The 25072-nt window shown below is 45.2% G+C and overlaps 1 protein-coding gene across 1 annotated transcript in view; it reads left to right on the top strand.

The window, feature by feature from the left end:
* MDGA1 (MAM domain containing glycosylphosphatidylinositol anchor 1) overlaps positions 1-25072 on the top strand; it is a 397523-nt gene that overhangs the window by 179170 nt on the left and 193281 nt on the right. The window contains exons 6-8 of the mRNA XM_054993181.1: positions 3900-4169; positions 4510-4839; positions 9013-9306. Of these exons, the coding sequence (XP_054849156.1) occupies positions 3900-4169; positions 4510-4839; positions 9013-9306 (894 nt within the window). The remainder of the gene's footprint in view (positions 1-3899; positions 4170-4509; positions 4840-9012; positions 9307-25072) is intronic.

The following is a 25072-nucleotide window of genomic DNA, read 5'->3' as shown; positions in this document are numbered from 1 at the left end:
CTAGCTGGCCTTGCCCTGCCCCTTTCGGCCCCCTGGGGCCTTGGACCCTTGCCCCTTTATCCTGGCATAGACAGGTTCTGGCTCTGATGGCTGGCTGGGGCAGCCTCCCGGCTGTCTCTCACTGTTTCCTCCCAGTGAGGCCAGGGGCTGTGCCTCAGACCCCGGACATGTGTTTTCAAATTTTCCAAAGGACCATTTCCATCATGCTGACTATGAATGGACTGGCCTGATCAGAGCACATTCTATTGTGGTTAAAGTGTCAGATTAGGACTTGGGAGACCAGATTCTGATCCCACTCAACTATTATTCACTGAGTAACCTTCACTAGTCATTCTGTCTCAGCCTAACCTTTGATCACCCTTGTATATGGAAGTTGGAGTGTATTTACATCTAGCAGCAAAACACTTCACATTTATACTGCTCTTTCAGTAGCAGTAAACTACTGTTGTTCACCTCTGCTTTGCCTGCAGTAGAGGAGAAAAGCAGCGGCAATTACATAATCCTTTGCAAAAATAAGTTGTGGAGAGAAGATTCCACTTCTCAGGACACTGTATCAAGCGAAGAGTGAAGGGAGACTTAGTATGAAGGGAGGTTTCACAATGGCTTCATCCCAACTTCACAAGTGAAATGACAGATGGGTATACCAGTGAACTTAAAGCTTGTCTCCCTCCCACCACCGTGATTCAGGTGGGCTGCTTGTCCTAGGACGCCCACCTCTTGCAGCTGTTATCACCTTTACTGGCTGGGGGAAATTAACAGACTATCCCATAGCCATAGAAAAGTGGATCATTTGCCTCCCCCTTGTCTCCCAAACAAGTAAACTAGAGATGTGGAAACCAAGTAAAGTTGCCAGCACTGCCTCAGTAAATTCCAGGAGATCTTAAGGGAAGTGCCTGGGGATGGTGGGGTTTGGGGAGGATGTGATGTCTCTTCCAGATGATTCTCTAAGAATTTCCCTTAATCGCTATGGAAAAGACCACAGAAATACAGGGAAGTTCTAAGCATCAGTAAGGAGGGCATTTCTTAGGCATTTGGAGCATTTCAGTTGCTAGAGGAGCTGATGCTGGCAGTTCCAGACAGGTGGGTGAGTCCAGGACACATATCCTTCTTGAAACACAGGAGCATTCATCAACCTGCATTGTCATAAAGGGATCTGATGCCTTAAATCAAAAACAATTGAGCCTTTTTTCTGCATGCATATCTGCCAGTCCAGTTGCAAGGTCTCACTCCACAGTAGAGGAACTGCAATGAGTCTTCTTTTTATCTTACATGTGCCTTCACCCTAGATCCACCCAGGAGAACAGAATTATTAGTGGAACAATTCACATGATACAGAGTAGGTTTGCCACACATAACTGGCACCCTAGCAGGGGAATTTGGGGGGAGGGAGGGATAACAGGGACAAGGTATTTGGTGTTGCATCAATGTGTTGCATCACTTCTGATGGAAAACCTGAAATGACATAAATGCATCAGGACGATGCTCTAGGAGTCACTCAAAACTTTATGGTTAAACTCTATGGAGATGTTGAAGAGCCCCCTCCCCCATTTTCTCCCCACTGGACTATTGAGTGGTGGCGGGGAATGAAACCCCCTAATACTATGTCCTTGTAGGTGCCACATGGACCCCCTATTAGAAGTGCAATGGAAGACCTGTGCCTCACACACTGGCACATATTGGACTTGACAGCGTAGCATAGGAGAAGCAATTTCAGTCTAGCTCCCCTTCCTGTTAATGTCTCCATGCTGTTAAATATTCCCAGAATATCACTATTTACACCTGTGGGGAATTTACATGCAGTCATAATTGCACATAAGTTTCCCACTGAAGCAAATACCAACTCCTTGGGGCCATTTCAGGATATGAAAACAAGTATGGGTAGGAAAACTGCTTCTTCAAGTGCAATGTGATCTGTATCAGATATGCACCCTTGTGCATCAGCTCCCATTGCATGTCTTTTACAAATTCCTCATGATGGCCATGAGGACTTCGTATCATGTGAATAAGTTCTAACTATGGTTGTTGTGGGTTTTCCGGGCTGTATTGCCGTGGTCTTGGCATTGTAGTTCCTGACGTTTCGCCAGCAGCTGTGGCTGGCATCTTCAGAGGTGTAGCACCAAAAGACAGAGATCTCTCAGTGTCACAGTGTGGAAAAGATGTAGGTCATTTGTATCTACTCAGGAGGGGTGGGGTTGAGCTGAGTCATCCTGTAGGAGTTTCCCAGGGTGTGGAATGCTAATTGCGGGAGACTTCACTGTATCCTGAGGAGGTTCTTTTGCATATGGATTGGTACTTGATGTGCTAATCTTCTCTGCAGGGCTATTGTCGGGTGTAGAGTGTTTTGTTAGCCTGGTGTTTTTCAGAGCTGGAAACCATGCTCTGTTCATTCTTAAGGTTTCTTCTTTCCTGTTGAAGTTTTGCTTATGCTTGTGAATTTCAATGGCTTCCCTGTGCAGTCTGACAAAGTAGTTGGAAGTGTTGTCCAGTATTTTGGTGTCCTGGAATAAGGTACTGTGCCCTGTTTGAGTTAGGCTATGTTCAGCCACTGCTGATTTTTCAGTTGTCCAAGTCTGCAGTGTCTTTCATGTTCTTTTATTCTTGTCTGGATGCTACGCTTTGTGGTCCCGATGTAAACTTGTCCACAGCTGCAGGGTATACGGTATACTCCTGCAGAGGTGAGGGGGTCTCTACTGTCTTTTGCTGATCGTAGCATCTGTTGTATTTTTCGGGTGGGTCTGAATACTGCAGACTTGGACAACCTGAAAAATCAGCAGTGGCTGAACATAGCCTAACTCAAACAGGGCACAGTATCTTATTCCAGGACACCAAAATACTGGACAACACTTCCAACTACTTTGTCAGACTGCACAGGGAAGCCATTGAAATTCACAAGCATAAGCAAAACTTCAACAGGAAAGAAGAAACCTTAAGAATGAACAGAGCATGGTTTCCAGTTCTGAAAAACACCAGGCTAACAAAACATTCTATCCCTGACAATAGCCCTGCAGAGAAGATTAGCACATCAAGTACCAATCCATATGCAAAAGAACCTCCTCAGGATACAGTGAAGCCTCCCGCCATTAGCATTCCACACCCTGGGAAACTCTCACAGGATGACTCAGCTCAACCCCACCCCTCCTGAGTAGATACAAATGACCTACATCTTTTCCACACTGTGACACTGAGAGATCTCTGTCTTTTGGTGCTACACCTCTGAAGATGCCAGCCACAGCTGCTGGCGAAACGTCAGGAACTACAATGCCAAGACCACGGCAATACAGCCCGGAAAACCCACAACAACCATCGTTCTCCGGCCGTGAAAGCCTTCGACAAGCTCTAACTATACTCTGTTAGTGAATCACTTGTCTCTTTCATAATATTCCCAGGGAAATAGTGGTGAACTGGAAGGCATTTGAATAGACTAACATAGGATAACTACTGACCAGGTGTAGCCCTGTGGGAGAGAACATCCAGTGATAAATCATGGATCAACTGCCAGGGCCAGCATGCCTTTAACTGGCCGGATCATGACCACTGTCAAAAAGTACAGCCTCATCCCGAACTGTGCAAAAGGGAGGCTGGAATTCCAAGAGATGATATAAAGTGGGCTATCCTGCAAATATTCTGAAAGCTCACTGAGAAAATATATGTGCATCCTTTTAAGTGTTAACAGTGAAATGTACCTCCAGTTTTAATTCAAAAATGAAGTGTGCTCGTTGTATCAAACTGCCATAGAGTCACAATTTGATTTATACCAACCAAGATCCACCTAACCACAATCTAATGTTTTGTTTTAAATTCTAGAACAAAATCAAATATTATTCTTTCGATGCAGAACACTAAACTGACCTATTAATCTTGGGAACTGATCTTTATCCTTTTTTTCTTCTCTTGTCCAGCGCCACCAGCCCTAAAGTTGTCTGTGAATGAGACTTTAGTGGTGAACCCTGGGGATAATGTCACCATACAATGTTCATTGACTGGTGGAGACCCATTGCCCCAGGTGATTTGGTCCCATTCACCCAGTCCTATGCCCCACAACAGCATTGTTCAAAGGGGCAAGCTCACCATCTGGGGTATCCGTGTGGAAGATTCAGGTTACTACAACTGCACAGCTATCAACAATGTGGGGAATCCAGCCAAGAAGACGGTGAACCTTCTGGTGCGATGTACGTCTTTGAGTGGATCTACTTGGGGATAAAGTCTGGATTCCCAATGTACTTTTATTGTTCATTTTAAGTTTGGAATAAGTATAATACTATAAGTACGGGAGAGGGGATTTATTATCTTTCCCAGAATACACACATGCTGGGTACCTACCATGTGGCTTTGCCCAGGTTCCTTAAGTCACCACTGCATGTCCTCTCCCCTTGTTGTTCTTATCCTATCTCTTTACACTCCTCTATGTCAAGGCAGTTTGCTCACGCCATCCTTCATTTTGCTAGGGGATACAAAGCATCATGACTTTATGTATTTGCATTAACTGGCCTGGCATTTTATTTCTTCCAGCCATGAGGAATGCAACATTCCAAATCACTCCTGATGTGATCAAAGAGAGTGAGATCATCCAGTTAGGCCAAGACCTGAAGCTCTCATGTCATGTGGATGCTGTCCCGCAAGAGAAGGTTTTCTACTTCTGGTACAAGAATGGGAAGTTGGTCAAGTTCTCAGACCGGCTGGTAGCCATCAGGAATGACCCTGAACTCTTGCCGGTGACCAGTAGTTTGGAGATAATTGACCTCCGCTTCACTGACTATGGCACATACTTATGTGTGTCCTCCTTCCAAGGAGCCCCCATCCCTGACCTCAGTGTGGAGGTGAACATTTCTTCAGAAACAGGTGAGCCTCTCTTTCCAGACTTCTTGAACAAAGAGGCAGCACACAAGAATTAAACAAAACAAATTTACCCTCCTTGTACAGTTTTTTCGAAGGAATTTCAGAAATTCAGTTTGAGAAGTAGGTCTTTTTACTGATCTGAGTGGTACGTTTGCTTGAATCATATATTAACATCTATGTATAGTCACACACGTGCATTATAAGCTGCGGGCCTGAAATGAATAATAGAAAGAATGGGATAAAGAAGTTGAAAATTTAACAACAATGTGCTTATATACCACCCTTCTGGACAGATTACTGTCACACTCAGAGTGTCGAGCAATATCAGTATTATTATTCCTCCAATACTGTTGGGGAGCTGGGGCTGAGAGGAGTGGCTTATACAAGGCCCCCTGCAGAGTGCATGGGAGTCGAATTAATAGTGTGCTGATTTGTAGCCCACCCACTTATCCACTCTGTTACAGCCTCTGCTCCCATAACTCACTCGCTTGCTCGGCTCACCCCCTCCCTCACTCTCAAGCCCTTGCCTTTTTTGTGGGTTGCCCAGGTTTGCTGCTTTCATGATCATAACAGAGGCCAGCCTCTTTATTTTTAGAAGACATGATAGCTGCACTCATCAACCCAGATTCAGTTATCGTTCTCACAGAGAACTCCAAAGGCTGACAATTGGTAGAACACAGCCTTAGATTCTTCCTTAAGGGCCTTTAAGAAATGCCTAGTGTTGGATCAGTGGATCTTTCTCTGGATGGTCTGTGGGTGGGCCATGTTACAAAACTAGCAAGATGGAAATAGTTCTGCATTCCTGGGCTCTCTGTTCCCATCCAACAAGCAAGGCCCCAGCTCTCCATGATGACCATGCACAGTGGGAGGCGCTGAAGAGACGGCTTTAATTAAAAAATCCTCAAATGCAATTTGCACATTCTTCCCATGGAGAAAATTGTCTCTTGCCAGGTGAGCGTTTGCTGGCAGTGCTGAGCAGGGAGGGTGCAGCTCTCTCTTCACACCATGCAGGAGAGGATCTGATGAGATTCCACAGCCCACAGGAGACCTGTAAATTGAAAATGCACCTCATCATTGCCTAGTGAGATGCTAGCAGCTAAGACCAGCTTAAATATCCCTCTTAAGGCAGCAGTGTATTCTCTGGTGTGTTAAATAATCACATCTGCCCTTCCTTTCCTTAGATATATGGGTCAATGTGACCTATGATAAGACAGTGAAGGTTAAAATTAGTTCAGAACCATAACTGTCATCAATAGAGGAATAATGTGGAACACTTCTGTATTTGAAAGCATCACTTTCAGGGAAAGTATGCAAAGAGAGACTACTTGGGGAGTAAAGAACTCTTAGAAGAGCAAGAGCTGTCCCGTTACTTTCCAAGCTGGCAACAGCTCCTTTCTTGCGAGTAGCAGAGAATTTGGGCAACAGAAATGATACCACATACCTGGACAGGGCCTGAGGCAGAATTGGATTCACCTCAGTGTATGATAGACAGCTACTGGTCCTTGAATCTGTGGGTAGCTATGTCCCAAGAACCAGCACCCAGGGGACAAAACAAGGTTCTTGATGGTGATGACGATAATCACAGACCAGGCCTTAGGTGCACTGTAAATGGGGTGCCACTGAAAGCTCCCCAGCTAGCCCACTAACGCCCCAGAACCAACATATCAGGGGGACTAAAAGGGAACATGATAAAAGTTTCATATTAAAAAATAGAATGAACTCTTTCTTCTCCCCAAACACTAGAATCTACCATCCATCATTCAATGCATACTTAACTGGTGGAACTTCATGACAGAGGATGTAGTGATGGTTGCTATATTAGATGTTTTGATAACAGGGTTAGACAAACTCATGGAGAAGAGGTCTGTCAATGGCTATTGAGAGCCAGTTTGGTGTAGTGGCTAAGAGCATGGGACTCTAATCTGGAGAGCCAGGTTTGATTCCCCACTCCTCCACTTGAAGCCAGTTGGGTGATTGTGGGCTAGTCACAGTTCTCTGGAGCTCTCTCAGCCCCACCCACCTCACAGAGTGTTTGTTGTTGTGGGGATAATAATGGCATACTTTGTAAACCACTCTGAGTGGGCATTATGTTGTCCTGAAGGGTGGTATATAAATCGAATGTTGTTGTTGTTGTTGCTATTTATGAGGGCTCAGTGGAACTTCCATTTTCAGAGGCAGTATACTTCTGAGTGCCAGTTTCAAGGGGAGGCTTTGTCCTTAGTGTCTTGGCAACTGACCTTCTGGGGTGTCTGACTGGCCACAGTAGGGGATACAGTTCTAGACTAGATGGATCATTGGGCTGGTCTAGCAGGGCTCTTCTAAACTCCAAGAACAGAAGTTTCATGAGAATTTTCCCTTAGTCCTCACGACAAAAGTCGGTTCGTTGCTCTGTTAGCCCCTTACCAAGGCATGTGAGTGTGGTGACTCTGGAACTCCTTACTCTAAGCTAAGCCCTATCGCTAGAAAATAAATACTACAGCAATGTTCCGAACAAATCTAACATGTAAATTGCATTTTACTTTGTTCTTTTGATAGCAGGGAAACATTTCCTGCACAGAGGATGTTCCCATACGATCCATCAACACATCATTGCTCACAAGACAGTCAGTTACTTTTGATATACAAACATCTGGCAATGTAAATTAGAGCAAGACTTCACACTTCTCCAAGACAGACCTTGTTTCTTTTGTTTTCCCAATCCTTTTGAGATAAGCCAGAGCCGGGCACCTTATCTCATGCCCTTAGAGCAATTTAGTTGCAAGAGGCCAGAGGCCCTGTATGCGTGATGTACAAATTAACAATTTGTTTTCTCACCTCCCTTTTGGCAAATTCCCAGGGGAAAGACTTCTTGCCAGCAGCCAGAAGAGAACACAGCCACTTTGCCCGCTGGGAGTTTGGCCAAGGCCTGTGTTGGTTCTGTGCTAAGCCTTTACAATTTAGCACCCCCATTTTTCCAATCCAAACCTGAAAAATTCTCACAACAAGAAGCAAACTCCTTTACAGTGCACTTGTGTCCAGGGGCATCTGTAGATCTGATGTTTCCAGTCTCATATTGTCAGTCTGCATGGATCAGGAACAACCTGGTTAAAATTGCTTCTATGCAGGGCCGGCGCCTCCATTGAGGCAAGTCCAGCAACTGCCTCCAGCACTGAGGCATCAGAGGGGGCGCCAGGGGTGAGGGCACACACTGTGGAGCTGGTGGCAGCAGCGTGCGGGTGGCTGAGCAGAAGGGATGGGGAGCTACCCATGTGCCGCCCCAGCCACCTGCCATGCCTGGCCCACAGCTACTGCAGACTTCCAGCCCTCCCGCGCTGCCGCCGCTGCCAGTATGCACCCCCGGCAGGGAGCAGCAGCTGCAGGCCAGGTGTGGCAGGTGTCCGGAATGGCGCGCGGAGCAATCGAGCAGGAAGGCTGGGAGGATGCACACGCACCCCCCCCCCAGTCACCCAGCGTGCCTGGCTGGGAGTGCTCGCAATCTCGCGAGGGAGCAGGAGCAGACCTGAAGCTGCCCCCAGCCTCAGGCACCAGAAACCCTGGCACCGGCCCTGCTTCTATACCTGTTGAAAGTCATGAAAAGCATCACCCACAGTGACAAAGAAAGTGAAATGAGTATTGCCTGTTACAGTTGCCACCAATTTCTGCTTTTGGCACATTCATTCTAATTTAAAGTGGCCACTCCTAATGCTATACCACACTTACCTGAAAGCAAAATAGGATGCATATTTTTACACCCCGCTTTCATTTTTGAAAATAAAAAAGCTTCCTAGCCTTTATGGCCTCAAGAGCACACTTGAAAAATGATGGGTAGTGCTCAGCAAAATCTCAGAAACTTTAGAGAGGCTGAGCAGGGCTTAGCCTGGTTGCATGAGAAAAACATCTTTCCCCCCACAAATTGAATACATTCTACAAAACAAGGCATCTACTAGAGCGTTTGCTTTACATGCATAATTTATTCTGGTTGCACAATTCAACCTCATCTCAGAATCTCTTGACCCTTGAAGAGAGTTTGGATTTTTTTTTCAGCACAAAGCACCTCCAACCTTAACTGCAGAGCTTCCATCTCCAGGACTGCCTTACTTTATTGCATTGCACCTTCCCAGCTGTCTCTCAAAGGTTGCTCTTTCAAGAAAGAGTGCAGTCTATGAATGGTCCTCTCTTGTCCTTTCCTCCTTTTAGTGCCTCCTACCATCACTGTGCCTAAGGGCCAGTCTACCATCACTGTGCGTGAAGGCTCCAGGGCTGAGCTGCTGTGTGAAGTCCGAGGAAAACCCAAGCCTCCCATTATCTGGTCCCGAGTAGACAAGGAGGTCCCCATGCCCTCAGGTGCGATGACAGTGGAGACCAGTGATGGGAAGCTGCCTTTGGAGAGTGTGATGCGAGAAATGAGTGGAACTTACAAATGCCAGACAGCCAGGTATAACGGCTTCAACATTAGACCCCGAGAAGCAGTGGTGCAGCTCAATGTACAGTGTGAGTATAACTATACTTCCATTGCTGTTCGCTACTATGCAGTTGGGCAACAATGATTCAGGGTGTGGAGACATATGTGTATGCTGGCAGGACCGCCATCTTCGTTGGACTGAATCACTGTCTCTTTCTCCTTGAGGGCTTGTGTTGACACAGTTTGTAAGCATATACAACACAAGAAAACTACGGAGTCTCTGAAACTTGAAATCATCCATGTATTGCTGCATTCTAAGCCCTGGTGAATTATAAACCACTATCCTTCCTATCACTAATGACTGAATTAATTTGGCTAGCACTGAAGGAGATTTTCTGCCCTTCTCTATCTCCCACCTTCTTGCTGATCGCAGTTTCCCTGGTTGCTTGGAGCAAGGAATACTTCTTATCTGCCATGGGAGTTGCCCCTTCAACTTTTTGGGACTGGGGGGGGGGGGGGGTTGTTGTTACTTATTGGCATGGGCTTGTTTTTTTGTTTTGGTATTAGAACTTTCACATACCCATGAAAAGGCTTGGCTTGCCAGATGAAGCTTCTCTGCATCACCCAGATAGAGAAAGCGCACGGCTTAGCTTGATTTTGAAATCCTTTTATCGGATCTTTCTCACTCTTGCTCACCACCCCATCCTCTCATCCCTATGAATGTTACAGAGTATTTTTTCTGTAAAAAAAAAATGTGGGTGTTTACATCTCAGATTTTTTTTGCAAACAGTTAAATTAGTGTACTTAAAACTTTGTTTTTGTCTCTCTACACAAGACATCTTACACAGGAATGCTCAAGTGAAAGATTTGACACTTGTTCTCCCATTGTGGATACACATGCACTGCTAGGGCGACAGAGTACACTTGAATATAAGACCAAACAGAGAGTAGGTCACTTGAGCATCCCCGTATAAGATGTCTTGTGTAGAGAGACTCAGTGTCTAGCTTATTAACAAGGCAACAACGTATATAATTCACATGCTCCTCTGGAAAGGGAAACCAAGTGGCATCTTGTGTATGACGCACAGCAATCCTGCAAAGCTCTGGTCAAATCCAGTTTATAGCCCTTTGACTATCACTAGGAGAAGCTATTTACCCTCTGTTGCATACAAATGCAATTCCTTATGACCTTGAGTGACACAAGCTATTTTTGGGTCAGCCAGAAGGCAATGTGAATCCAACTATGTCGCATTCCAGCTGGCCCAGAACCCACTTACATCTGACTTGGATCAGTCACAGCTGCAGAGAAGAGCAGGGCAGTGTGTGTGTGTGTGTGTGTGTCTGTGCATCTATGTATATGTTTTACAGATGGATCCTTTCCTACCGCTCACAGGGTTACTACCTTTTGATATTATATGTGAATAATACTCTGTTTTTAGGTGATCAAATGCTGAACTGGGCAGAATTTTTTAATATCTGAGACAGGATGAAAGCAATTTGACTCTTTTACTCTCTAGGTTTGGGATGAAATCATTGCTTGGTATTATTAATGTGAGTTGTGAATTGAAGTCATGTGGTGATAACTCTTTGCAAAGGTAGCATCCCATCAGGAGAATATTTCAGGACCAATTTCCTGTGGAATGCAGGTAGCTTTGGGATCATGAAACTAGCAGGTGTGGGATTAAGAGATAGAATGTTAATTTACACCACCAGGCACCATCCCTGGGCTGTCACTGAATAGCATGCTTATAGCACATGTAGCCTCACTCATTACAAACCAGACACTCTTTCCAAGCCCTCCCTCTTTTCTACTGCAGAAAGAAAACTGATCTGAAAACCTGGACATAACGAAACAGATGCCCTCAATTTCACTGTTTAAATACCCCCATCAGTAATATTACCAAGCAAATAACTAGGGTTCCTTTCTATAATGCTAGGCTTCTATGGCAATAGAATGCTAAAAGGCATATCCTCCCGCTTTGCATTACCTTACACTATTTTCTGGATCAACAGAGAAAACATGCATTGAATGCAACACCAACACTGGGTGCAAATATAATACTATCTGCATGCAAATCCCAGTTTGCAAATTAGGATCCAGCCTTAGGAGCACCCAATCTCTCCTCCTCCCTGACACTTTCTCCTCTATAGAGCAATTCCCTCCATGATATTAGTGGTGGGTTCCCATTACATTGTGTGCACTGATGCAAACTCTGATATAAAGGAGAGACTGAAACAGGTTTGCAGAACATTCTTATGAAGGAATCATTGCTTTAGTATGGTTTATATGAGTGTATATGTGACATAAACCACGCATCATGCTAGGGAGAGAAAGGAAGTAGCTCTAGACAGGGCAACAAAGAAACAGAGGGAACATGACCTCTCAAACTGGCTTCTGATTTATAAACTACAGTTTGCAGGAACCCCAGAAACAAAGCACCCTGCTCTTAGGAATGATTCAGATGACCATTTTGAAATCCTTAGTGGTGAAGTCGTCCCAAGCTAACTTTATCAGAAAGAGATGCAATATGCAATACGACACCTTTGATGCGTCGGCAAACTGCAGTTCACTATGTCCATGCAGAAGCCATTCTCAGGACCTTTCCGGGGTGTTTGAGTTGTGATTCGAACATGTATTGGGACAGCCCCTGTACTGTTCCAGCCAAAAGGCTGCACAGTTGTGCCTTCTTCAGGACTGTCAATCTGATTCTTTTCTAAGCCTCTGCATTCTCATTGTGTGGGGAGTGCAACAATGCCCAGGGTTGCCCTCCCTACTAAGACAGTGACCCTTTATTTCTCCCTCTCCTGCAGGGTGCCAGGCATTATAGAAGGGGGGGGTGCATGTGTGCTGGTTAATTGAGCTGTTGCTCTCAAGCTCGAGAAGCTCATTAGCTTTGTGACTTGTTCTGGAATTCTAATCTTGTCGGAAATGGGAATCGTGTGATTGTTGAAGGCTCTCTGATGAGAGCACAATTTTTTCCTCCGCTTGTATTTTCCAACTGAGAATCGAGTCTGATGATGAGTGAGTGTTTAGGTGTATGTTTGTGTATGTACATGCCTGTGACTTGATTTTGAACTGGTTCTCTTTGGGGAAAGTGAATTCTGGGTGATAATTCGGTTGTTTTGCTGATTTGTTCCAAAGCTAAAGTTGCAAAAAATCAATACGGTAGATCTGATTAGATGTCAGAAACTGTTTCTCTCTTTCTCCTTCCTTCTCCCCCACCCCCTTTCCATCCACCCATACATAGTTTCGTATTGCATTGCACCTGTACAGAAATTAGCTTTTCCAGCAGTGCAGCTACACTATGATGGGTGAAGAAAGGGGAGGGTAACAACAAACTAATAATCTCTTAGAGATGATACTGTGGATAACTTTGTCATCTATAGATTTTGAAAATAGGAAAAACAAAACACTTTTCATGTTATTTTCAGAAATGGGCTAAAGATGAAGTGTCAGGGCTTTACTCAAAGCCAGTTCACACATTGTTTTTTAGGTGCGTACTTACAGATTTTTTTAAAGTATATATGAATGATCTAGCCTGCTTTAGAAATGTTGACAAATAGTGAACTTATCAGAAAACTAGGATTGACTGCAGTTCTGCTTTGTGCATGAGATGATGTTACTTCCATGAGATGATGTCACTTCTGGGAAGTGATGTCATCGCGCAGGCCATGGCCAGCTCAGGAGTGCTCCCGTGGTCCACCGGGGGGGGGGATCGACCCGGATCAGGCCCAAATTGACCTGGAACGGGCTGTTGCAGAGCATGGGAGTGCTCCCGTGTTCTGTAGCATCCCAATCCGGGCCAGTTTGGGCCCGAATTGGCGTTTGGGCTGGAATCTGCCCAGATCGGGCCCGAATCAACCTGGAACAGGCCACTGTGAAGCATGGGAGTGCTCCCGCACACTGCAGCAGCCCGATCCAGGCCTGTTTGGGCCCGAATTGGCCGCTTTCTGGCCCAAATCTGCCCAAATCAGGCCCAACTAGGCCTGGAACAGGCTGCTGCCAGCCCAGGAGCACACATGCACACTATGCGCAGGCCTGCCAGACACCAAAGCATTTAGGTGCCAGGAACCCCACCTCCTGCTGGGAGGACAGGGGGACATGGCTACCCTACCATAGCCAGATCAGGCCCTGTTGCATGGAGGGAACATGCAAGAACTTGAGGAGGGACCTCATTTTCTGCTGATTATCCCTCCCCTAGGGTTCCAGGTCCCCTTATCCTCCTGATGGGAGGGGTGGGGAACCTGTTGCTCACCTTATAGAGGTCTTTGTCCATGCTTCCAGTGAGGTGCGATGACGTAACTTCTAGGAGAGACATCATCGCTAGGGTTCCCATTTCCCTGGGGGTAGTAGGGGAGCCCCTGCTCCCATCTTTCGCCCCCTACCCCCGCTGACCTGGCCAGTGGTGGGGGAAAGGGGGGCCTCCCGGGCATGCTCTCAGGGCCAGTGCGACTACATCACTGACATCATCATGCCACTCCAAGAGCACCCCTGTGCTTCACAGTGGACCAATTTGGGCCCCCAACATTTGGGGCCCAAACTGGCCTGCTGCGGCATGCATGCACGCTTCCTACCTTGTACAATGATGTCACTTCCCGGAAGTGACATCATCATGCTGGTGTGGGACTGTGGAAGTGCTACACCATGTCAGGAACATGCATAAGGTAAGTACCAGGTCCCCCCCCTCTCCAGGAGGGTAAGGAAATCTGCATAAGCCACGGGAGTGCTCCCATGCTTCCAGCTGTGTTGATTCTTAAAGAATAGGCCCATTTGGGGCTCAAATTGGCCTAGTATGAAGCACAGGAGCACTCCCACAGCCTGTGCAATGATGTCATTCCTGAAAGTGAGTGATGGCGGGGGGAGAGGATGGGAGTGGGGCATCCTCTGCCCCCATTAGGTGACCTTTCAACCCTCCCTTCTCCACCTTATTTATTCTTTCCTTCATCCTGGCGGCCCTCTTCCTTGCTTCCTTTTCTCCATACCACCTATCCACCAAATCATCTTTTATCTGCCTTCCATCTTCCTATTTACACTTCACCTTTCTCCACAATAGGGGCTCAAATCACCTCCTCTCCTCTATGAGGTAGATTAGGCTAAGAATCTGTCATGGGCCAAAGGTCACCCAGAGAACTTCCACCTCAGAGTAGGGATTCTTACATGAGTCTCCCAGATCCTAGTCTGAAATTGTTAACAACTACACTATGATGTCACTTCACAGAAGTGACATCATCATGCTGGTATGGGACTGCACAAGGGCTACACCATGCCGGGACTCATGGGGTGAGTCTTGAGTGAGTCATACAGTCAGGTGATAGCAAGTTGCCTGGCCCTGATGAGTCCTTCCTTTAAGTCCTGATGAGTCCTTCCCAAACAACCCTGGATAAAGCCCTGTCCCCTGCCCCTGCCTTTTACTGACAAACTGAGGCTGGCAATTATATGGTGTTGTGATTGCCTAGCAAACCCCACAATAGTAAAAATAATAATACTAACAACTAAATGCCCACTCAGAGCGGTTTACAAAGTATGTCATTATTATCCCCACAACAAAACACCCTGTGAGGTGGGTGGGGCTGAGAGAGCTCCAGAGAGCCATGACTTGCCCAAGGTCACCCAGTGGAGGAGGACACTGATGGCATTTGTTTCTTAAATCTACAGGCACTGCTTCCATAACTTTGGGAAAGTTCTCTCCCCTGCCCTTTTTTCTGCTTTTCTCAGGTTTGTAGAAAGATCTGTCCCATCTGTACATGGCTCCAGTCCCTGGATTTAAGTATCCACAGATGAGGCATGTTCAAAATTAGATATATTGACAATGAATTAAAATGACAAGCAGCTTTAAAAAACCTTTAACAGGTATCTAAAAAAAGAAGCCAACCTTTCCTAAGACAATAAAAACAAATACTATTAAAAATACAAATAGTCAACATCATACATTGTTGTTGTCGCTGTTTGTTTATAGTTTGCCTTTTTTGCTGAGATCTAAGGTGAATTACATATTGCAAGTGAATACAATATAATCAATATCTAGGATATTCATAGAATGAAAATACAACATGATCACCATTTAGGATATTCATACAATAGAGCAATGACTGATAAAGATGATGGAGCGGGCAGAGATGGCCAAACTTACTTCCTTGATTAGGGAAAAGGCATTATCTAAATTCATTGCTATTTGCAAATCCTTTATAGATTTTTTTATGTGAAACAGGAAAAAAATGAACTGATGATTTATGCATTTGAAGATTAAGAGGCAAAAAAAAGGTATAGGGAAAGGAGATGTATTTTGCTTATTGTAATCTTTGAGGGTGCGACACATAAACATATATGTGTCTGTCACAGAATAAAACAAGTTATTCCTTTCTATTTCTTTATAATTGTTACAACTGTCATTCTTGTTATGATCTACCACTTCTTCCTGAGAACCACAGTTGCTCTGCAGTTGCTCTGTTCTCCTGTGATTGTGTCCTGGGAACATCGAAGTGCAGCTGTGCAGATGTTTGCCAACCTACATAATAAAAAATATGCAACTTACCCGCTTGCATGAGACATGTAGCTAATCTTATTAATCTGTCCAGAACAGATGTATACAAATGAACTATTAAAATTATTTTATCCCCTTTTAAAAGTTCTGACAAATATTTTGGTTGAGTAGAATCTCCATTTTGCCTGTTATTTACTTCAGGGAAAAATTGATTACAACTGTGCCGCAGTTTCCCCACACCTTTCCAGCTGGCAGGGAAAATTAAGAAAAGCTGGCTCTGATCCAGGAGTGGGGGGAGAGTATTGTGCCTGCCTATTTGGCCTCTACTTGCCATCTCATGAGAGTTTCAGCTAAGGAGATTTGTTGGTCCTCTTTAGGCCCGTGGGCTGACTCAGGGGTGTAGCTAAAGAGTCTCAGGAGCACAGGGATTCAGCATACTCTGGCAGCATGCAATCAGGGAATCAGGAAAGGCTTGTGAATGTTACACTCCGTTTGATATATTTTAAGATGCCAGTTGTTCCCTACGCTTTTCTTCCCCTATCTTTAAAGTGAAGAGAAGTCTGACCCCTTCACCAGAGCTTTGTGAGACTTAATTAGTGGTTGCTGATCACTTTGAAGTCCTTTAATAAAAAGCTCTACAGATGATGCAAGCATTATTATTATAAACGCCATCCACCAGACGCGTCGGGTCACAGAGTCGCTATGGAAATGAAATGCATCAGCCACCATGATACATATTAAACTGGGGGCAGGCATGTGAGATGGTTTCAAGGCCAGCCTGCAAAGTTTCTGTATGGTAGCACCAGAAATCATCTCCATCTCAGAAAGTGGCAGGCAGACAGATAGCCCATAAATAGATTTTGTCCATGCAATGCATTCCATAGACTATGAAATGCTAACTCTGAAAAGCACCTTTTTATCTTCTACTGCTAGAGACTCTAAGGTCCTCCAAAGCCCCTTTCACAAAAGCAGCTTACACTGCTGTTTGTATTTTTCCTCATCGGTATTATAACAGCAAAGCGATAAGTATTAGACACGTTTAAACGTTAATGTCTTCGCCTATCTACAAATAATGCTTCAGAGGCCAGGGCCCAGGAAAATAAAGGCCAGCTACTCTATTGCTGTGGCAAATATGTGGCAAAAATTACTATGATCAGTAAAAAAAAATTAAAAACCCATCGTGTTAGAGAAACAGAGGATGAAAAATGGCTGCTTATCTAAGCCCCTCAGTGACCAAATTCCAGTACTCATTCCCAATGTCCTACTTCAGAGAAATTGAGGAGCAGGAGAAAAATGCCATCCACATACTGCCACTCTAGGAATTTCCCTTAATCTCTGTGGTAAAGGCTAGGGGAGGTAGCCTTGGCTGTCACTTGGAAGTGACATCCTCACCAAACTTCACCCTCCCCAGGCACCTCCTCCCTGCAAATCTACCATTTGCCAAGATACTATTGGGAACCCTATGTTTACCATGTCAGATATAGGCTGCAAGCACACATTGCAATCATTCATTGGATTATCTTATCCACACAGAATACCCACTGGGGATTGATTGCTATAGTGCCATGATAACACAATTTCTGTTGATGTGTGAATGCAGCCACTTTACTCTATTTGGTATTTAGCCCTCCCTCCCCACAAGTGGGCTCAGGACGGGGTACATCATTCATAAAATACATAATTATATAAATACGATTAAAATCATATCATAATATCATAACTCAGATGGCCTATTGGACAGTCCTGCCCTCAAATACAAAGAGGGAGACTTCCGGATGGACTGGATGTCATTGGATAGGAGAAGGCGACAGGAGGCTCAATGATGGTCCTATACTGGCCTCAACCATATGCCCGGCGGAACATTTCCTTCTTGCAGGCCCACCGAAATGATACCAGATCTTGGCGAGCCCAAGTGTCTTCAGACAAAGAGTTCCAGCAGGTTGGGGCCAGGACCGAAAAAGCCCTGGCCCTGGTTGAGGCCAAACGAGCCTCCCTGGTACCAGGGATCTGCTGAACGAAGCACTCTCTGGGGTACATACGGGGAGAGATGGTCCCTCAGGTATGCTGGTCTCGGTCTGTTTAGGGCTTTAAAGGTCAACACCAACACCTTGAAATGGACCCTATACTCCATAAGATCTATATTATATTGGGAATCTGTGATATTGGACTCCTGCTGCCATCCTCCACCCCCACCTCTACTCACCTGGCTGGTGAGGAAGGGTGGGGGAACAGGCCTACCAGGTGCACTCCCAGGAGTGATGTCATCATGCCACCACTGAGAGAGCTCCTGTGCTTCTCAGTGGACTGATTTTGGCCCCAGAAGTGATGTCATTGCTTAGATGCAGGAGCAGCTGGGAACACTGACAAGGTAAACGCTAAGTCCCCCTCCCCAACAGGAGAGTAGGGGACCTGACATCTCTAGCCCAACAATGTAACTTCCTGAAGTGACATTATCATGCCCGGCATGCTTTTGCACATTGTAGGGGCCAATTGGGGTCTCCACCTGGCTGAATTGGCCCCGTGCAATGCATGGGAGCATACCCACTGCTGGCATGATGATGTCACTTCTCAGGAAGGAAAGTCTCAGTTAGTGCCAGGTCCTGCCCCTCCCACTGGTAGGTATAGAGACCTGGCATCCCTATGGGGAATTAACCTCCTCTTGCCATACCTGAGGATACCCCATACTTGCCCTGACCCATCCGCTACCTACATGCATTCACTGTACCGTAGCTCACTGCCTACACACCTCTGTTTTATTTGGGTGAGACCCCTGGCCCATCTAAGGCTAATGTGTAGGCTTGGATGGGGCTTGTAAGTGGGGATAGCATGTGAACAGAGCTCAGGTTTTTCACAGATTAATAGAATTACTACAAGTGGTCTGGAGATAATTTATTTTACTCGTCTTTATTAGGGCTGGATTGTCCATATGAGCCAATTTATGAGTGTGTCAGAAATGGAGAGTAATTCTGCTGTACCACTGGCACCAATGAGAATAAGCATAATAAATCTTTGTTCAGATAATTTAGGTATGTAAACAAGCTGGGCCTCATGTTACCAAAAATCATGGTAAAATAATGACTTCTGAAAGTTCTTATGCAAAGTAGGGATGCAGCTGAATTTCAGTTCATATATTCCCATTTCAATTTCGTTGCTCCCTTATGAGAAATGAACCAGTGAGTTTATATTTTTGCACCAGTTCCTCTTTCCTTAGTAGGAATTCTCTGTTAAAATCAATGCATTTCTCTATGTTCTTTTTGCATTACTTGTGTATAAATAGTGTTTCACATACAAATGACGTTAAAAGGACATAAAAGTAGCAAAAAATAATCAACAGCAGCCATAGAAATTAAGAGAACCAAAATCAATTACAACGAGAGTTGCCAGGTCTCGTTACCCTCCCAGCAAAAAGGAGGAGCTGGCACTTACCGGAGACGATGTACTTGCGTGCACACAAAGCACATGTGCCCTTACTGAGTTCAATGATATCACTTTCAGAAGTGCTATCATTGTGCACAGCAGGGGTCATGCTCCTGCACTTTACAAGGGCCCAAACTGGCCCCTGTGAAGTGCAGCAGCATGCCTGCCACCAGGTACAATGACGACTCTTGTGGAAGTGATGTTATTGCACCTGGAGTGAGCACTCCCACTGCACATTGGACTGGGAGGTATTTTGCTTCCTGGGCCTTTTACCTCCTGCCAGCCAGGTGAGTGGAAGCAGAGGGCAGAGGCTGGGAGTGGGGGATCCCCCATCTCCATCAGGAGACTGACAGCCCTAATTACAACAACTATAACATATGAAATCAAAAAGCAATGAAAATGACCATATTGGCTCATCTCCAGCACAATGGTACAGAATTAAATAGGTTGAGCCAATGTGTTCACTTCTCTAAACATGTGCCTATTTTGACTCAGCGCTTTACTGCCACCCACCTGGCCTCCTTACACTAGTGGTCACTAATGGCTTTAACAAAACTACCAGCTATGTCTGAAGGAAGTTCTCAGAGGGTTAATAGTCCTCTGAGTCTCATTGGCATAGAGACTTCCCAGGCTGTACTCTCAAATCTCCAGGAATTTTCCAACCTGCAGTTGGCAACCCCAATGAAAGCACTGCCCTGCTGAACTATGGAATCTCTCTCTGCTTGCTTCTTCATAATAGCAACAGACACCACAACGCCTTATCTCTCAATCTATTTGTATGAGCCTAGTTTGAGTCTGTGGTTTACAAAGCCTTGCCAACTTCTAGCTGGACTTCAGAACTGGGGGCGGGGGTCTTGTTGGAGAAAAGGGGACTATCCCTGGAGCCGAATGAGGCCTTTCCTTTACAGTGTCCCACAGATGTCCGATGTATGTTTTCTGAATATCAACACAAGTTATTTCTGTGGCAAGAGAAGACCTCTTGGGACAATTCCAGAGATGAACAGAAACCCTAATAGGAAACTACATATGCAGAATATTTTTGAATTCTAATGAGCCATGACTACTTGTGACCCACAGTTCTGGAGCGTCACCGATTACTGTTGCCCAAAGGGAGATTGTTGCATATGAATTATATTCTGGGATGTTTATGGATTCTCTCACATAATATTCTGAACACTTCCCCTTTAAGCCTTAGATGTTGTGTGAAGGTTAGAATTACAGCTGTGCTCAGAGACTCTATCTCAGAAAGGAAGAAACTCCATTTGAAAGGCATTGAGTATTTTCATTTTAATGTGGACATCAGAACCTGCAGAATTTGATGGCATGGGCTTCTTGTCTACTGACTTCCCTCAATGAGTTGTTTGAAAACCTTATATTTAGTATTTCCCTTGTATTCAATACATTCTAAAAAAATCAAATTATACTGTCTGTGGCTGCTTCCACATGGGGATTTTTCCACACATGGACAGCACATTAAGGTAGAGTAGCCATGGTCTGGCAGCTGCTGGAGAATGGGGGGGGGGGAGACATAGCGAAGGAGCCATAAGTGATGGCATGACATCACTTCCAGAAAAACCTGAAAGTGATGTCATTGCTTTCTCTCAATCACCAGCAATTCCTGACTAGACATAGGCACGAACGGAAACACCCCCTCCCGAACAAGCTGTTTGTTGTTCATTGCCATCCACGAACAATGAACAACAAACAGTAACGAACATGACCCTGTTCACAAACATGTTCGTTGTTAGTTGTTCATGGCCCTTTAAAGATCCCTTTAAACTATCAGCTGGTAGGTGGCTGGGGGGATCCCCCCCCCCCCGCCGCGTGCCTGCTGATAGTTTAAAGGGCCCTTTCCTGCCACGTGCAAGGGGCAGGGCCCTTTAAACACCCCACAAACTGACCTTCCCAATGTCCAATACCCACCAAATTTGCAGGGGACATAGTTCTCACTGTCCTTCGAAGACCCCCTGAGTTTCAGAGAGATTGCACCCCAGGAAAGGCATGATACATGGGTCCCCCCCTTTGCTGTCATTTTCTCTTCACAGTGGCAAAAACGGGATTATCTGCTGGAAGTACTTTAAAGAGTTAAAGCCAGAAGGAAAGCCAGAAGGAGTTCAGACAGAGGTCAGTCCCTGCCTCCGTTGCCAGGGGAATTGATTGAAAGGCACCAGACTGTTTGGCTGACAACGGCAACGAACAAGGCTTGCAACGACCACTTGTTTGTTTAGAATGGGGCCTCACGAACGGCTTGTTCACGAACAGACGAACAGGCTGTTCATGGGTTTTTCTTGTTCGTAATGCTGTTTGTGCCCATGTCTATTTCTGACATCACTTCTATGTTTTCCTCACAAGTGACATCAGCTCAATGGCCATTTTTCTTTTATTCTCTTGCAACTGTTCTGAGCGGTGGCAGGAAATGAGAGGTTGAGGTGGGGGATTCCCCACCCCTACAAGGGGGCTGGCAAACCTAATCAGTGTCCAGACAACATTGTGCCCAATTTGTGCCAGATCTCATCTGGCTCCCATATTCCCCTTTTACTTGGGAGAAAAATATAAATTTAATTTTCTCAGTAATTAAATTAGAAATTGCAGGATGGCTGCTGGGAGTGGGTGGAGCTAAATTCTGCCTTCAAAATGGTGAGCTAAGGTCAGCATTCCCCCCCTCCTTTCAGCATTTTAAGATAGGTTGTGCACTGTGTGGGGCGTGGGGGCTGATGCACATTATGCAAGTGCAGTGGGGAGGAACAGGACAGCAATAGAGTAAACTGCTGGATGGGGTGGGTGGGATGAAGGCTGTACCCATGTTTTTGCACCCCTAGAAGCAGCCTGCATTTCTGTCAAGGGATTCTTTCCCACTGTTTTGCATATTATTTCTTCTTTTGCTAGGAGGTACACATATCTACACTAAATGGCAGATATATCATATTTATAAGGGCAGACATAGATTTCTGTCAAGGTCAGGGCCTGTAGGGCACTAACATATCACTTCCCCACACATGCCATCACGACAGTAAAAGGATAGGTGGTGAGAATGCTAGCAGAGGAAATGAAACACAAATTAATCCCAGGGCCATAAGAGCAATAACTCTACAACTTCAAAAGATAACCTCCTTAATCTCCTATCCTTTTCTCTCCAGCTATGTTCTTCTCCAGCTATACACAGCCTAAAGTTGTTGGGATGGGTGATAGTTGTAGCATTGCCATTAGCACATTTCTCCAACATCTGTCAAGTAGGTACATTTAAGTACATAAGAAATGCCTTCCTGACTGAGACTAGAAGTTCAGTCAAGCTAAAAGTTCCATCTCCAACAGAGTGCCAGTCAGATGCCCCATAGGAAGCTCTCAGTGCATGAAAGTCATGTCTATCTCCTGTTTCTTGCCCCAAAGTTGAAGGTCTCATGGACCTCTACATATGCAGGTTCTATTTGAAATTGGCATAGCTAATTACCATTGATACCCTATTCTCCATGAATATATTTAATCCTATTTTAAAGTAGGTAAACTGCTGACCAGCACCACATTTTGTGGGAATTAATTCCATGGGGTTCATTGGATGAGCCTGAGATCTCATCCAAAGAATGAAATGGTAAAGTCATGCATTAGTAGAATGGCTTGTACTACTTCAAACTACGGGAAGATTATATTTTAGAGCAGTCTCCCCTGTAAGCAAAAACAAAAAAGCCTCTCTGCCATAGAAAAGTAGCACAGCAGGGACCAAGCTGGTCTGTATACTTTGTCTCTGAAACGCTGATTATTTGTGCACCAAAAAGATTTTACAAAAATAAAGCTTCACTGTCAAATATAAAGTATATGAAGCTATCCTTTTCTATTGGACCTAGTAGCTGACACAGCATATCAAGATCATTATAGAAATCTGGACTTCAAATTGTATTTTTCCCTTAGAAATTTATTAGTTTTCCTTTTTCTGTGTGTGGGCAGAGTATTATAAACATGTAGGGATGTGAAAGAATCCCTCGGGCTCAGTGAAGCCATTTTTATCCCCCACCTTCAAGGGCACATCAGGGCAGTCCAGGAAAAAGGAATTCTGTTTGTATCTCCCATATCCCCATTCAGTCTCCTCCTCTGGATGGTCATGTAATTTGTCCTCCTGTAGAATTCATGCAGTTTGACTGAGGCACAGTGGGTTCCTGGGTATGGTCTGATTGGGGGCTGTGAGAGGCATGCAGTGTTGTGCATATCTCCCAGTAGCCTCTATCAGCCTTTCCCACTGCCTGCCCAGTATGAGAACCTAAGGGGAGAGCAGAGAAACCTATGGGGATCCCTATTTAAACAAGCTCTGCATTCTTGCAGGGAAGGATTGGATCCATTCTTTTTTTCATTCTGATACCGTCGTTCTTATTTCCAGAGCATCTCATACACCTACCTCTCAAATACTGCGATTCCATGAAAGTCAGTATATAATAATAAAACAGGTGTGATGATTGCCCCAGTGGCCTCAGAGTAGGAGTGGCCCCTTTAACAGTGGGCAGCAGCCTTACAGCTCATCCCTGGCATGACTGGAGTTTCCTGGCCTTGAAGGTCTCCCATTCTCCCGTCACTGTGCTCCTTCTGAGCTCAATGCAGGATGCCTTATCCAGTGGGAAGGCTGTAGCGTTGTTCAGGACGAGGAGTCCTGGGTAGCCTGACTGGGCTCTGCACAGAGCAGCCCCGCTCCGTGAGACTTGACCTCCGTCCCTACTGCCTGGTCTCCAAGCCCTGCTGTTTGCAGCTCTTTTGGCTCTGCACCTCATCTTCCTTGCTCTTTCTTGTCTCCCTCTTTTGCTCTCCACCTCCACCACTCCACTCTCCAATGCTCACACCTCTCTGGGCTGTGCGTCTTCTTTTTGAATCTCCCGCTCTGCTGCCTCTACCCCACCCTTCCAGTGTGGCATCTCATGCTGTCCCATCACAACAGGATAACTGGTACTCGGCCACTGATGCATTTGGAGATGGCTGTACTGCAGCAAGAGTTGTCAACCTCCAGGTGGGGCCTGGAGATTCCTCAGAATTGCAACTGATCAGTGTAAATGGTTGCTTTGGAGGGTGGATTCTATGGCATTATACCCTGCTGAGGTCCCTCTCCTCCCAAAGCCCCACCTTCCCCAATCTTCAACCCCGAATCTCCAGGAATTTTTCAATCCAGAGTTGGCAATCCTAGCTGCAACATTAGGTACATATTGAATACACACCATGAATTGATGCATATAATTTAAGAAGTATTATTGGTTAAGCCAAAACACTAAATGGTAGGCACTCACATTGCCCAGAACTCCAGAAGGCAATCCCCTTAACTTCCTTGTCCCTTTTATCACTCCAACATATGTGATTGTGAACTTAGTAAATTAAATTAATTAAATTAGTATCCTCCACAAAATACTTGCCCTCTTTACAGTTTTTTAGGTGTTTTGTACAAGAAAGCGTCCTCCGAATCTCCAGTAAAGTTGCCAAGAGCCTCCTCAGAACTCTCCAAATCTCTACATCTGATTTTGCTGCAAGGCCATCAATCAGTCAAGGGACTTGCAACCATTAATCACTGCAGAGAACTTCATATTTATAAGGAAACCGGTTATATTTTATATGGATTCCTATGTGATTGTGAATGCTCACAACAGTAAACTTAAAACTGAGGCAGTTTCTACCTAGGATTTCCTGTTCCGGCTTGAGATTTTTCTCTTCTGTCACAAGAGTTGTTCTCATGTTTTGTTCAAAACCATTATAGAAAATCATTTTAACCACTCAGGGATATAGGGCCTTCTGAAATAGCTGTAAAACAGCTGTATTTAAGAGCCAAATCAGGCATTACAATTTTCTCCCAACCCGACTTTCCAATTTTCAAACAGACTACATATGCAGCCCCCTCCCCAACAGAGAAAATAGTGCCCTCTGGGGATATTTTGGGTTGGAAAAACAGCATGGGTAGGAAGACTGAAGCATTTCACCCCAACCCAATGCCACG

Source organism: Eublepharis macularius, chromosome 1 (genome assembly GCF_028583425.1).
Source record: "Eublepharis macularius isolate TG4126 chromosome 1, MPM_Emac_v1.0, whole genome shotgun sequence".
Classification (NCBI taxonomy): domain Eukaryota; kingdom Metazoa; phylum Chordata; class Lepidosauria; order Squamata; family Eublepharidae; genus Eublepharis; species Eublepharis macularius.
The sequence above is the reverse complement of the archived record's forward strand: the minus strand, read 5'-3'. Positions and strand labels throughout refer to the sequence as shown.